The 14836-nt window shown below is 40.7% G+C and overlaps 1 protein-coding gene across 1 annotated transcript in view; it reads left to right on the plus strand.

The window, feature by feature from the left end:
* Window positions 1-14836, plus strand: part of SPIRE1 (spire type actin nucleation factor 1) — a gene marked incomplete in the record, with an annotated part of 193860 nt that overhangs the window by 165334 nt on the left and 13690 nt on the right. Inside the window, 3 exon segments of the mRNA XM_034762583.1 lie at window positions 3256-3425; window positions 10328-10418; window positions 13266-13408. Coding sequence (XP_034618474.1) covers window positions 3256-3425; window positions 10328-10418; window positions 13266-13408 — 404 coding nt within the window.

The raw sequence follows: 14836 nt of genomic DNA on the forward strand, positions 1-14836 counted from the left end.
TTGGAATCAGTGACTTGCAACCCAGTTAACGGATGCTGCTGCCCCATTTGTCTGGCAAAACTTAATTTCTACTGTAATACAATGTTCACTCCAGGACCCCCTTGATACAAATGCTTGGCTGGGCAGCAGCTGAATCACCTCAGAAATGTTCACAATCATTTGTATGATCTAGAACTGGTTAAAATATTTTATGGGTATTTTTTTGTTATAAATTTAGTCCACCGTTGGTTGCAGCTAATTGTTTGCAAACCAAATCTGATTTTCTTATGGGCATTCATTACTAATAAGTATCAGTTTATTGGTTATTTGTGAGCTGTCCACCTTGACTATTCAATCTTTTTTTTTAGGAGCGGTGTGGTTAATCAGCACATGGCAATGTTTCTGATTCCTGATTAGATTACTGAAACATTTTAAACAGGAAAATAACAGATGTGACTAGAGGGTAACAAACAACACTGTTAGAATTTTTGGGCAAATTGTGCTGAAATCTGTGAAACTTTATGCATTCACATTTTTTTCCACCAATACCCAGCAGTTGTCCACATGTTCACAAATAACTAATAGTCTGACCACGTGAATCCTAGTAAACTGAACTCAACCCTTTTATTCACAAACTTTTTTTTGCAAATTAGGCATTTTGGTTTTTGTTTTTTCCGAAAAACATTCCCTTTGGATTTCCTCAGAGTAGAGGGAGATGATGGATGACATGTCGTATTTAAGAGCTATTCAAAACAAATTTGATATATTATGTTCTAGTAGATTCACCTGAAGTGTCACTTGTATTTCAGGGTATTACAGTAAATACTTCTAAACATTTTAAGTACTTCTTTCAGTTGTGGGCTTCCTGTCTAAAAATAGAACTCTTCTAGGTTTTGTATGTATGGATAGGCAACACAAATGATAGATGTCTTATATGTCCCATACTTTGGTCAGAAGAGGGCACCTAAATGTTTAAGAAACGTTGACCTATAAAATGTATGTCCTGAATATTCAGTTCCCCACATCTCTTCCCCTGACTCTAGGAGCCCCTTCTCCAAGATCTGGATCCCACTCCTTACTTGGATGTTTTTGGAGGATGCAAATCACCTGCATACACCACCTCCCACCTCACAAGTCCAAAGGCTATGGACACATGGGTCCTTTCTCCTACTCCCCATTCTTCAGGCAATGAGATCACTGTCTCATGTTCCCAAGAAGGGTTTTGAGGGGAGAGAAGTTGCACATGCCCATCCTGTTCTTGCTGCCATTGCTGGTTCTCTGGCTCTTATGAGCTATTATGTCCAAGATTTCCCTAGCTACAGTTAAGGGGATTTCCCGAGAAACTATATGCAAGTGACCATGAGGTTTGTCAGCCCAAGAGGCAGCACAGGCAGCAGGGATGTTTTTTCTTCTACTACTACTACTACTACAAGATGGGAGTGAGAGGGCACAACCTTCTGGAATCGTGTTGGGCAGTGGCAACACCAGGAAGACAACTGATGTTGTCCCCTTTGAAAATGAGGAAGGAGGGGGAAAAAGCCATTCAGCCCCAGATGATATTGTACCATTCAAGAGGTCCATTAGTAATATCCTAGAAGACATAAAAATAAAGAGTGGAGAAGTTCAGAGGCCTATGATGGAAGACTCTTGGCCGGGAAAACCTGGAGGCTATAATAATAGTGTAGTATTCAGATTCACAGCCTTGGAGTAGTCCCACGATTCAGAGAGTCCCTTTTCTCACTTCTGTAGTTGCAAGTAGAATTTTATTCACGAATTACGCTGTACTCTCTGCCCTCCACCCAATTTGTTTTCCTACTTCCAACATTTAGCCATTACCTGATTTCCTTTAAAAATCTGTAACTAATTTAACTCAGATTATTGCTTAATGTAAAAATCTGCCTAAATGAGAATCTTGTACAACAGGCAAATTACTATAAATTGTCTACACAAGGTAATTTTAGCCACCAGTGAAGCTGCACCCATTCAATTCTCATAGTGCAGACAATTTACCTCAGGGCAAATTATGCTGTACCAGGATAAACTATGTCTGTACTTGCTGTTTACACCACTGCAGCTACATAAGTGACTAAAAAGGATGATCTAATGATTAGTGAGCTAGCCTCGGATTTGGGAGGCTCAATTCACTGCTCTGCCACAGAGATCTTGTGTGACCTTGGCCAAGTCATTTAGCCTCTCTTTGCCTTAGTTCTCTTGATGTAAAATGCTGTAAGGAATAATACTTCCTTAACTCACAAGGATGTTGTGAGCACAAATACATTATGAGGTACTCATTCACTACACTGATGGGGATCATATAACTGCATAGATAGAAAGGCCAGAGATGTAAATATTCCCACTAAATGCTGCCCCTTCTAAACACAGAAAATTTTTAAACATATTGAAACCTCACCCTTTCTCTGCGCTTTTTCTGGGATAAAAACGACATGTCAATCTTACCTTTCCCCCCAGCCAGAATATCAAAAGCTAGATTATTGTCTAGGTTTAGACTGGGCACAGCAGACCTCATGCTTACATTATACGTGCCTCATTCTGATCTCTTATTGGTGACTATCCAGAGCACCTTTACTGAACTCAATGAAGTTACACCCATGTAAAATCTGTGTAGGAGTAAATAGAATCAGGTCCCATCATTCCATTGTTACATGATGCAAGACTTGACCAAATGCATATATTTTCATTTTTAATATGCATTAAAATATAAACATGGGATTATGCACATTTTAGACAAGATATTTATAACTCATTGTCATTGCTGTTCAGTATATGAAAAAGAAAGCATAATTGCACCACACTGGAATAGTTTGTGTTTGTTTTGTGTCAAAACTCATAATTTCAATGTAGAATGGTCTTGGTATTCACTGGAGATCCACCTGTCTGTTTTTAGCAGTGCATCCCTGTTTCTTTGGATTCTGATTATTTAGCTAATTGTAGCAAATCATTAGGTGGCAGGATGTTTACTCCTTTAAATGAGGATTTTTTTTTAATGCTAAAGTATAAAAAAATTCAAAGTGCACTGCTATTTTTTCCACTGCTCTCATTCTCTCACATCATGTCTGTACTACACACCACGACCTGTAATTTTCTGAGCAACACATTGCTAAAGTAAAATAACCTTACACATGTAATTATCATAGTGAGGTTTTTCTCTGTGCACACTGCTTTGGCAGTAAGAGCTGAGAGGGGCATCACAAGTTGATTGCTGTGATATCTATTCCTTCTAAGGTTCAAGTACAGCCATTTTGTTTGTTTTGCCAGATGTATCCACACCAGATGCCTCAAGAAAATTAGCAGACAGCTCTGTAGTAAATGGTGGCTTGACACCACAAGCAAAGGTGAATGGCGTCAGCACTACCCAAGTGACAATGCAGCGAAAGAGACTCCTTAAAGCCCCTACATTGGCTGAACTGGATAGCTCGGATTCAGAGGTAAGACAACAGGGGCCCATGCTCAGGGCCCGCCCCAGGCAGCCAAAAAAAAAAAAACAAAAACCCGCGATCGTGATCTGCGGCGGCAATTCGGCGGGAGGTCCTTCACTCCGAGCAGGAGTGAGGGACTGTCCGCCGAATTGCCGTCAAATAGCTGGACGTGCCGCCCCTCTCCGGAGTGGCCGCCCCAAGCACCTGCTTGCCAGGCTGGTGCCTGGAGCCGGCCCTGCCCATGCTTTCTCCTCAACTGAATTTCAGAATTTAGTCTTTCTATTGATTCATGGAACTAATAAACTGGGGCAATAGTTTCATAGGTACTATTTAATCCTGGGGGTTTCTTAATTATAATTTGAGGATTGGCTTACTGCATTGCCAACCACAAAAAGTTCAAAAATCATAAGTCACATCCTAAATAATCATGACAATTACAATGTGAGCAAGTCTTGTAAATGTATTGCAAGTAACACAATTTTGGTCCCCATGCAGGAGCGTTCTCTGAAGGCCCCAACTGTGCATATGACCCCATTGTGCTAGGCACTGTACAAAAACATAGTGAGAGACAGTCTCCCCAGAGAGTTTACAATTCAGCACAAAGCGTGGGGGTGAGTTTGTGATGTGGGAGCTGAAACTGGGACCTACCAAACTCATCTCATTTGTGGGCAACCACATATCCTTTAGATCAGTGGTTTTCAAGCTTTTTTTCTGGGGACCCAGTTGAAGAAAATTGTTGAGGCCTGCGACCCAACGGAGCTGGGGATGAAGGATTTGGGCTGTGGGAGGGGTTCAGGACTGGGGCAGAGGTGGGGCTGGGAATGCGGGGTTCAGGGTGTGAGAGGGGGCTCTGGGTTGGGGGGGTGGAGTGTGGGAGGGGGTCAGGGCTCTGGGCTGAGGATGCAGGCTCTGGGGTGGGGCGGGGATGAGGGGTTTGGGATGTAGGAGAGGGCTCCGGGTTTGGGGGGGCTCAGGGCTGGGGCAGGGGTTTGGGGTACGGGCTTACCTCCGGCGGCTCCCATTCAGCGGCACAGCCAGGGTGCAGAGGCAGGTTTCCCGCCTGTCCTGGCAACACAGACCACGCTGCGCCCCAGAAGCAGCCACAAGCAGGTCCAGCTCCTAGGAGGAGGTGCGCAAGTGGCTCCACGTGGCTCTCACTTGCAGGCACTGCACCCCCACTCCTATTGGCCAGTTCTCGGCCAATGGGAGTGCGGAGCCGGTGCTCGGGTGGGGACAGCACACGGAGCCCCGTGGTCCCCCCGCCTAGGAGCCGGACCTGCTGCTGGCCGCTTCTGGGGTGAAGCGCGGTGTCGGAACAGGTAGGGACTAGCCTATCTTAACCGGGCAGCACCGCTAAAGGGACTTTTAACGGCCCAGTCAGCGGTGCTGACCAGAGCTGCTGTGACCCAGTTCTGGATCGCAACCTACAGTTTGAAAAGCACTGCTTTAGATGGAAATAACATCGAATCCAGCTCAGCTCAAGCAGAGATCTGATGACCTGCAGTAAAAACATTACACCTGCAAGAATAAGGCTTGCTGTCTGGAAAATTACATTTATTAAATCAAGTTCTGACCTTTTGGGAAATTACATAGGCAGTCTTTAGCTCTCTGGAGAGGACGCATTGACAAACTCTCAGACAGACTGCTCAGTCTCTAAATATGCTCTCCAATAAGTTCCCCATCCTGTTCTTAAAGAAACAGCTCCCATTAACCAAAATACAAACACTAAATGTAACAATAAAACAAATATTAACACAACATCCAAATTAACTTCTAAATATAATGTTTTGCAAAATAATCCAACAATAACTCCTATTTTCTCTCTCTTACACACACTTTTCTCCCATCTGGTTCATTAACAGGATTTGAAGCCACAACCTAAAAATCCACACGCCATATCTTTTCCACATCAGCTATTGGAGCCTTGGTAGTGGAAAGCATACTATATTATCCCCTGTGTGAATCAGCTGATAAAGGGGGGAACAATGCACAATTCAAAAGTGGGTTATACAGCCAGTTGTGATACACTAATGGAATGTTGGGCATAAGGATTTGTGGTTTCTGTTCCTGGTTCTGGGAGCAGAGTGTAATCTAGAGGTTACAGAAAGCATAGCCAAGTGTAACAGTGTCCCTTTTCTGGGTAAACTGTGAGGATTGAACATGGCACCTGTACCTGGAGGTAAAAGCATGAGTCTCCATCATTTATGCTAAAAAAATGTGTCTGTTAGTGTGGAGGCAGTAGAGTCATAAAATTCTGTATGTGGTCGAGTTGCTAAAGGGTCACAGAGCATCACTGCAGTTTTGTGGGTTATGCAAGCACATAATTGGGCATGTTCATTCTGAAAGGCAGTGTGATAAAGTAGATGAGATTTGGGTCTTCTTCATAACTTTGCCTAAAGTAACCTCTCTTATCTAATCTGTAAAATAGGTATACAATAGTAGTGGATGAGGCTTTGTTAATAAGAAGACTGAAGGGCAACAAAATATTAACAGCAGTCAGTAAAAGACCTTAGATCCCGTAGCTCAGTGCTAGGCTAACGCATCACGATCTTTGACTTGGAGATATGAACTGAGTAAATAAAAAGAGTCAGAAAGATGAATGTAAATTGATTCTCATAGGAAGGAATAATCAAATGCATGACTATGAATTGGGGTTACAGCATAGACTGAGATACCACATAGGGAGTGCTCTGGAGGATACAGCAAATAATAAAGTAAATCGACCACGCAATGATGTTGCGAAAAAGACATCTTATATTGAGTTGAATTAACTGAATAGCTTTTGAAACAAGCAAGATAATCATGCTACCTACTCTGCTCAGTGCTGGTTAGGTCTCAGGCACAGTGCTGTGTTTAGTGTTAAAGAAGCAAAAAAGATAAATTAAACAGCGGGAGGTTACAGATTGACAGAAGTTGGGTAAAAGGACCTGTGAGGAAAATTAAAGAGAACCAAGTAAGATCATTATTTACATTGAAATAACCCATATTTATTTTTTGATTTTTAAGTTTGTGGCATATATAAATCACGGGGATTTGTATTCTAATTGTCTATGAATGACTCAGACATTTCCATGCTTGTGACAGTAGAGTGTGTGAATTGAGCTAACCTATTTAGAATTACTCACTGGGGGTCCCCAGATTATAACTTTACAATCTACCCTGAAGAGGAGGTGGCACATAGCTACACTGCCCCAGGAGCAGACCAGACAACGAACTGTGACTCAACTCCTAATTCTTCACCTGCTACTCCTTTGTTCTGAGGGAGGAGTAAATTTCCTCAGCTTTTTTGTGAGGCAGCTTATTATATACCCATCTAGCTGGGTAGTGTTGTGAAGGGAGGTCTGGAGTCCCCTCTCTGTCTACTTACATGCAAAGATCAGTATGAGGCAAGCAGGGCCTGCTCTCCCATCCTCCCACTAAAGTCACAGTCAGAATAAGGAGACCCATACTCCCCTGCATGTCTGAATATGGATGTGACAATCTAAGCCCTGGGTATTTTAAATAATTATAGAAATCATCGCCTAACAAGGCCATAAATATATATACTTAGCTGATTATATTGGTGGTGACACATTCAGCTCCTCCCCTCAAGTTATGCATGTAAGCAGATGTGCCTTTCTCAGTAGATAGGAGACTATACTTGTTTGGATCTGGATCTAAATGTGTCCAAACATGTCTGGATCCAGGATTTTGATTTCATGCCACTTCTGCTTGTGAGATTTTATATTGCCTGCATTGGAAATCAACAGCAAAGACATTGGCCTAAGCAAACTCCTCTCAAGAATCGTGAATAATTACTGCACATGATTCACTAGTATTAATTTGCCAAGGAAGCTTACCACTCTAGGAGTCACAGTACAATAGAATAGTTCACATTTTCTGTGCATGTGAGGAGGATAGGGCGAAGAGACCATTTAAAATAATAAGTATGGAGTGTGTATTATCTAAGCAGAGCTGGTATTTATAAACAATGGGAAATATAAAATATCCATCACTCTCCTTCTTTCCTAAGTTATTCAAAACAGAGTTTCCTTTGAATTCTTACATTGGTACTGAGAAAGGTCTATCTCACCTCAGAAGTAGCTGAAGGTCCAGCCTCACTTGCTGGGGGGGAAAAAAGTTGATAATCCTGGAGGCAGGGGCAGTAGGCATCCCTATAGAAGCCTTTGTTTCCCCTGCTGCTGTGTGCCTTTTTCAGCCTGATTTTGTATGGTCCCTGGAGAGATACTTCCTCTGCCATGGCTGCCCCCAGAAGCTCCCCTGAAAGAGTAAGAAATAGCACAAATTACTGAAGAATTTGAGCTCAGTTTCACTCCCACTGAACTCAATGGCAAAACTCCCACAAATATGAATGGGAACAGGATTGGCACATCCGTCTGCTGTAGTTTAGGCTGCCTAGCCCTTTGGGTTTGGACAGGGTAGCATCTGACTGAGACCTGCCCCTGAATCCATCCTAGGCTTCAAAAATGGAACAAGAAATTATTTAAAAAAAAATTTTAACACTATTTTCAACCGAGATAGCTTTTTTACAAAATTGGAAATGTATACAAGAAATTTTCATTTTTTAACATTTAAAATTTTTTTTTATGAAGCTGGAAAATGAAAAATGTAGTCTTTAAGCAGTTTTTCTTCTCTTCCCCCCTGCAGAAAAAAATAAAAAGCGGATGAGAGGAGAAAGGGAAGAAAAGAGAATGGGGAATTTGAAAAACAGAAATGTTCAATAAAAATGTTCATAAGCATTATGAATAAATTAAAAATCATTCCTTTGTGAAACCTGTGGAGAAGAATGACTTTGAAATTGTCAAAAATGTTCATGGTTCCCCACCCCCATTTTCTGTCCAGCTCTAGGAGGAACCCCTTGTAGTCCCACGGGGGGCACAGGAAGGAGTAAAGGGAGTATGCCATAGAGCCAGCCTTCCCCTGTCTGCTGCTCATCTAGCCTGCCTCACAGGCATTGGCTCTCCTCCATTCGGAAAAACTAAGGGGAGCATGGAGCTTTTTAATTAGAAAAAGGCACTAGCAGGTTTCTGATCTCTTCATCTTAACTTTTTAGCTGCTCATTCCTCTGTCCATGAAAGAATAAATGAAATACATCTGTGACTATAATATCCTAAGGTTTTGTTTTGGGGTTGTTTTTAACTGCACCAGTAGTTGTTTTCACCAATCTAAAAGTTTAATGTTGCATTTTGAGCAACAATTCTTCTTCTTCACAAAGTTTATATTTATCAGCTGTAAGAGAACTTTTTGGAGCCCTCCTTTTGACCTAGTAAATGTTACCAGATAGCTGCCTGCATGGAATTTAAAAAGCAAACTCACAGGTTTTTCTTGGGTTTGTTGTATTCAGCATAGTGTACTTGTAATCCACACTTCTGGGTGTGGTGTTCTGTCCCATCTAGTGGCACCAAGACCACTTAGAGAGAGATGAATGAGTCTGCTCTACAGCCTTAGCTAACAGTAGAGGCTCATGCACTAAGTTCCAGAAGTCCCAGGTTCAATCCCACCTGCCTACGACCGGGGTCTGTCAGTGTTACATACTGATCATCTGATCATAATTTGTGACTTTCTGGCCTTGGTGATGCCACTTGTTAATGTGATGTTCCTGTCAGCTTTTTTTTCCTAATTTTTCTTAAACAGACGGGGCACTGTTTCAGTTATTGGAGATTTTCCTTCTTAAGATTCATCTACCTCACTAAAAGCTTGTCTATGCTTACTGGGGGATCGACAAGCGACAATCGATGCATCAGCAGTCAATTTAGCGGGTCTAGTGAAGACCCGCTAAATCGACTGCAGATCATTCTCCCGTCGACTCCTGTACTCTACCGGGTCAAGAAGAGAAGGGGGAGTCGATGGAAGAGTGTAGTGTGGACCCCACAGTAAGTAGATCTAAGCTACATCGATTTGAGTTATGCTATTCACATAACTCAAATTGCGTAGTGTAGGTCAAATTTCCACTGTAGTGTAGACAAGGCCTCACAGTCTCCGAGACTGAGAGGCTGAGTTGCTTGCTTGTTTTCAGAGTGAGTCACTGGTTTGATTTGTAAACCCTAAGAGTATAGGAGGTAACTCTGCAAACCTCCTTTGTTAAAAGCATTTATGTCAGAACTCAACAGTATTCACAAACATTCTTCCAGCCCAGTATTCTTTTCTTACGCTCCAATGATATACTGCAGCTTGTTTGTATGAGATAATTTAGGCTGTAGGTTTTAGGTGTGGGCAGTCTACAATGGTATTGATTCAGAGAAGCAGGACTCTTTAGCCACCCATTAACTGAAAAGTGTTATTCAAAGCCCATTTCACTCACATTCATCTCCCAGAACTTGTTAGTGCTTGACTGCTATGATGAGAACATACTTATGTAATGAATGAGGTTTCTTTAAACACAGAGGGAAGGAGAAGTGCACCAGGATTAGAGATTAGAGAACAGGGTTGTGGAGATTAGTGATTAGATTAATTGCTCTTTAGTGGGTCACTTGTTCACCAGGGTCACGCCTCATTCCTTTGGAGACCAGAGGATGCTAAGTGCTTGAATCCTAATTTCTCGCTGATATGAAGTACATACTTGTATTAATTTGTCTTGTAAATCCCTGCTAGGCCTTCAGTGCCAGAAGTAATTATTAAGGAAAAGGCAGATTACAACAGAGTCACCTGGCATTCTAGTCCTGTTTTTAATAATATAATTAAATATATTAAGTATGTACTGTATATTCCAGTTTGTAGCAAAAGATTAACTTGGAAAAACCTATTTACACAAGGCTTGCCTAGTTTCAATATTTTTTGCAGGTGTGTTGCTGGAAGATTAGTGATTTAATGATAGAATTTACCTGTGGTACGATATGGGTGGGGTGGGTGGTTGAGAGTGAGAGAGGCTGCCTCTGGAGAATTCTAATTCTTCCAATTTTGCTTACTTCCAGGAGGAGTCTATGCACAAATCAGCAAGCAGCAGCAGTGTCTCTCCTTCCCAAATAGAAGACTCCTTTCAAGAGACCACCTCTGGTAGAAAGAGTAAGTGGTCTGTGTCTAGGGAACAGAGTAGTTGTTTTGCTTTCCCACCTTCTAGCATTTTCTGTCTCACGAATTTTGCATGAGCATTTTTTGCTAATTAGTCAGAGCAGATCAGTGTTCATGGGTAAGCTCACCCCTAGAAAAGAGACCTGCTCAATAGGTTAACATTGATTAAATATCCTCTTGACTGACATGAAGGCGTAGACCGATTGGATACTGTACAGATATAAGTTACAAGGCTGCATAATTCTCAAGACAAGAAAAACAAATACACGTATTTTAAATGAAGGAAAATATTGTTAAATGGGGAAAATAGTCTTTTCCTAGAATTGAATTTGAGGCCTCCACTAAGACAATGCAATGGAATTAACTCATTTACTTTACTAGAATAATTGATCACCAGCAAATTACTGTGACCCTTCTTTCCTTTTTAAAATACTAAAAATATTTATTCAGAAGCATACATACTGTGATGTGCCTTTAAAAAAAAAAACTGTTCAGAATACAGAGTTGCATATGTTCTGTGACTGAGGCTAGGTCTACATTCAAAAGTTAAGTCGACTCAGCTACGTCGCTCAGCGGTGTGAAAAATCCACACCTCTGAGCGATGTAATTAAGCCAACCTAACACCCACTATATAGACAGTGCTAGGTCAATGGAAGAATTCTGTCAACCTAGCTGCTGCCTTTCGGGGAGTGTGACCAGGTCCCCAAGATCCAACCTGGACTCTGGGACCACTGAGCTCTGTCCCACCAACCTGGGCTGGCTCAGTTCAAAGTCTGTCCTCCAGATGTTCCTCTGGGTGTTGAGTTGGGGAGGGAGAGAGGCCATGTGATGATGTCACTTTCCCTCGTTTATATTTTCTTCAAGCTTGTTGGAAAGATCTCTGCTGTGACGTGGGGATCAGGCACTCCCCATTGCATACGTGCTCTCTCTGAGAAGTCTCTGGGTTAGTGGATTCTTTCCTGGATGAATGTTGATGAGCCACTGGCTGGTCCTTTGTTGCAATTGAAAGATTGACTGTGAGCGTCTGCCAACCTCACAACATATTTCGGTAACACACACATAGCAAAACTTCATAGCTTTTACATACGATGATAGCACATACAATCCAATAGGATATTAATGTTCAACTGATCAAGATTTTTAAAATGATATCTCACAAGGCATGCTTTCTCAAAATATATCATAATCATATCATAGTGATGAATATGGGAGTTGCAGGGTGCTACTTTGAGATACAGAGTGTCACACAGAGGTAGATTAACTAGACGACAGGAGCGCCATTCTCGTCGCTGTAGTGAGGGTCTACACTGAACCGCTACAGCTGCTGTAGCATTTCAAGTGTAAACAAGCTCTTGTATTCCTTTTAATTTTAAAGGGGATATTAGTCGAACTACAAAAGGAACATTTCCTTTTTATAATTATAAAATGAAAAAAAAATTGCTTTGTAGTGTAGATTTTTTGCAAATAATGAGCAAAAGAAAAAACTAAGTGAATATGCATTTTAGAGTTTTATTTGGTATTATCAAAATAGACTTTATCTGAAAATAATACATTTATAAGACTAAAGGACAAATTCTGTTCTCACTCTGGTCTTAACGTAGACTTCAGCTGAGTTATTCTGGCTTTACACTGGCATAACTAAGAGTAGGATTTGGCTTTGCCTTTCCATATTATTACAGGAAAAGAAGAGACAGATAGAAGCTCCCCAGTTAGTGTATGCATACTGTGCAGTTCCTTTACGAATAAGATACAGTTAGTTTAGTCATTGCAAAGGCATAAACTGTCTTTAACCATTTCAGCTGTACAGCAGTATATGCTGCAGTTGCTGTTCTCTATCAAGTAGTTGATTTAGATCTTTGAATTATTGTTAGAGCTTCAACATTATTCTGATGAACAATGAAACCTGTCGTCATCAACCACACAAGGGATTGGCAAAAATTGGTTGCTTAACACGGATGATCTTCTAATACTGTTGAATCAGACTTTTTTTCTCAGCACATGTGGGATACATGTTGGCGGCCCCTTAAAGGATCACTGTCAAATCACAATTGGCTCTAAATGTAGATTTTATAAAAAGAAAATTTTATCTAACTTAAGACAAATAGAAATGTGTCCTGGAACTTTTTATAAAATGCCACTGAGAATAGTTGGTTGTAAATACATTAAAAATCCCTAGTGTTTTCAATAAACAAAGTGCTGCCAATGCAACAAGTAAAACAACTGAAAAAATAGAGAAATATATTTTTCTCTGTCATCTCTTTCAATTATGGTTATCTTAGATGTTACTCTGTAACGATATTTAGTTAAAATAGATTGACATTAGCATGATTTTTAATTTGACAGTGTGTGTCTAAATATTTTCATGTTGCCAAAACACATAGGTTTCTCTGAAATTGTTTCTGTATTATTATTAGCATTTTTTTTATACGCTCTCTCTTTGAAAACAGTGGCAAAGTAAGTTGAGTGCATCCTTCAGTGCCCTTTGATTTTAAAATTTATATTCAACAAGAGCAGAATTTGAGTGAATACCTGCAAACTGCACCTTCAGAAACCTGAATTATGCACAAAGATTGGCATTTGCACGTTAGTAGTGTAATTGCATACCCACGAGTGTTTTTTTTATAGGAGTGAAACTGTAGGTGCCTTTGCATTTTTGTGGGAACATGCAGTTCATCAGTTGGTTTTGAAAATATGACCCATTTAAAGACTATATGAAGATATTCTATCTTGTGTTACTTTGGAAATTAACAATAGATTTTCTACCAAAACTGTGGCTGTTCCCAGTGATAATCCAATGAGCATTCAATAACATTGTTTAACTTCTGCTGGTTGAATCTTTAGTGCCTCCGAAGTTTTTGCCAATATCATCCACACCACAGCCAGAGAGGCGGCAACCACCACAGAGGCGACACTCCATTGAAAAAGAAACGCCGACTAACGTGAGGCAGTTCCTACCACCTTCAAAACAGAGCTCCAGGTCACTTGTAAGTATCATGAGCATTGGCTATAGTGTGAGGAGGTTCAATAACTCCACAGTGGTGATAAGATAGAAGCTTTCTAAGAGTTTAAACAACATTAAAACTTAGTTACATTGTGATTAGAGCTGGATGTAAAACAAAATCCCAAATTCAAACCAGTCCTGAATTTTTGGGGGAGTTTGGATCAAAATTAAATTTTCTGCCTCTGATGTTGTATTGAACCAAAACCCCAGATTCAGATGTCCCAGAACTTTGGAGAAATATGGATCCTGATCTGAACTTGGTGGCTCAGTCCCACCTCTAGCTTTTATTTCAGCCTGTTTCAGAAAATAATATAGCTTCTAAATAACAGATTAGGAATTGCCTCCTTTCAAAAGGAAAAGCAGCTAATCTATTTTCTCTTTGTTATTGGAGTATTTGAATTCACAACTGAAGGAATGAATGTCTTTCTATTCCTCCCTTGTAAAGAGCTAGTTTGGTTAAAGTCATAATGTGAGAGAAAAATCTTTGAAGAGTCCAACTCTTGGTGTGACCACATTGCATTGTTGAGGTCACTGAGGCATAAACTGTTTTGCTCCTTGAAAAGAACGTACAGTACATTTGATCAATTAGCTTTAATTGAGAACTGTTTTCCAACAGCGCCTAAGTGGCAAAGGGGACGGAATGTTGGCTCTTTTGTGCTGGCACAGTGTACTTTGCAAGTTCATGTGAGAAACCTGGGTTCAATTCCTGGTCTCTTGTTTTCCCTAGCAGCAGGGGCTCCAAGTGTCCCTTTGAGGTATCTATGTGTAGAGAGATTGATAGGAGCCTTCAGTGGAAGGAATACTCACCAGTCCTCCCCTTGACAGTGGCACTGATGAGCTTTGAAGTCCTATTTATTTTTCTTTGGCCAAAGAGATGGTGGCTGTGGGGCAAGTCCTTCAGAGTGATGAGGTTGAAGTGTAATAACACAATAGTCTTCAGGGATACAGAGGATATTTTCCCCACTTCTCCACAAGAAAAAAATTAACTTTGTATCACATGCTTCTAGCTTGAATACAGCTTGTGATCCTGGGTGAATGGCATTCAGTACTCTTAGCTCATTTTTCAAGGAACAGTAATGAACCCTGCAGAGTATAACACAACTAGAATTTTTTCTCCAAGAGTTTGTTTGGAGTGTAACTTTTGGAACCTCTAACACTTAAGAGGAGAGGTCATGGATGAGGGCATGATCAATGTAAAAAGAATTTCATTACCACAATGTACAGCAGTCGTTGTATGTGGGACCACAAGATTGTTTTCACATAATTAGTCACAGGTAGAAATATACAAATGAAAAAAGCTCTGTGTATCATTTTGAGGTGTTTGCTGTTTTACACTTCCAGTATTTCTAAACAAATTACATCGTGATATTGATCCAGCCAATTTACTGATATCGATCCAGCGCAAAACTTG

Source organism: Trachemys scripta, chromosome 2 (assembly GCF_013100865.1).
Source record: "Trachemys scripta elegans isolate TJP31775 chromosome 2, CAS_Tse_1.0, whole genome shotgun sequence".
Classification (NCBI taxonomy): domain Eukaryota; kingdom Metazoa; phylum Chordata; order Testudines; family Emydidae; genus Trachemys; species Trachemys scripta.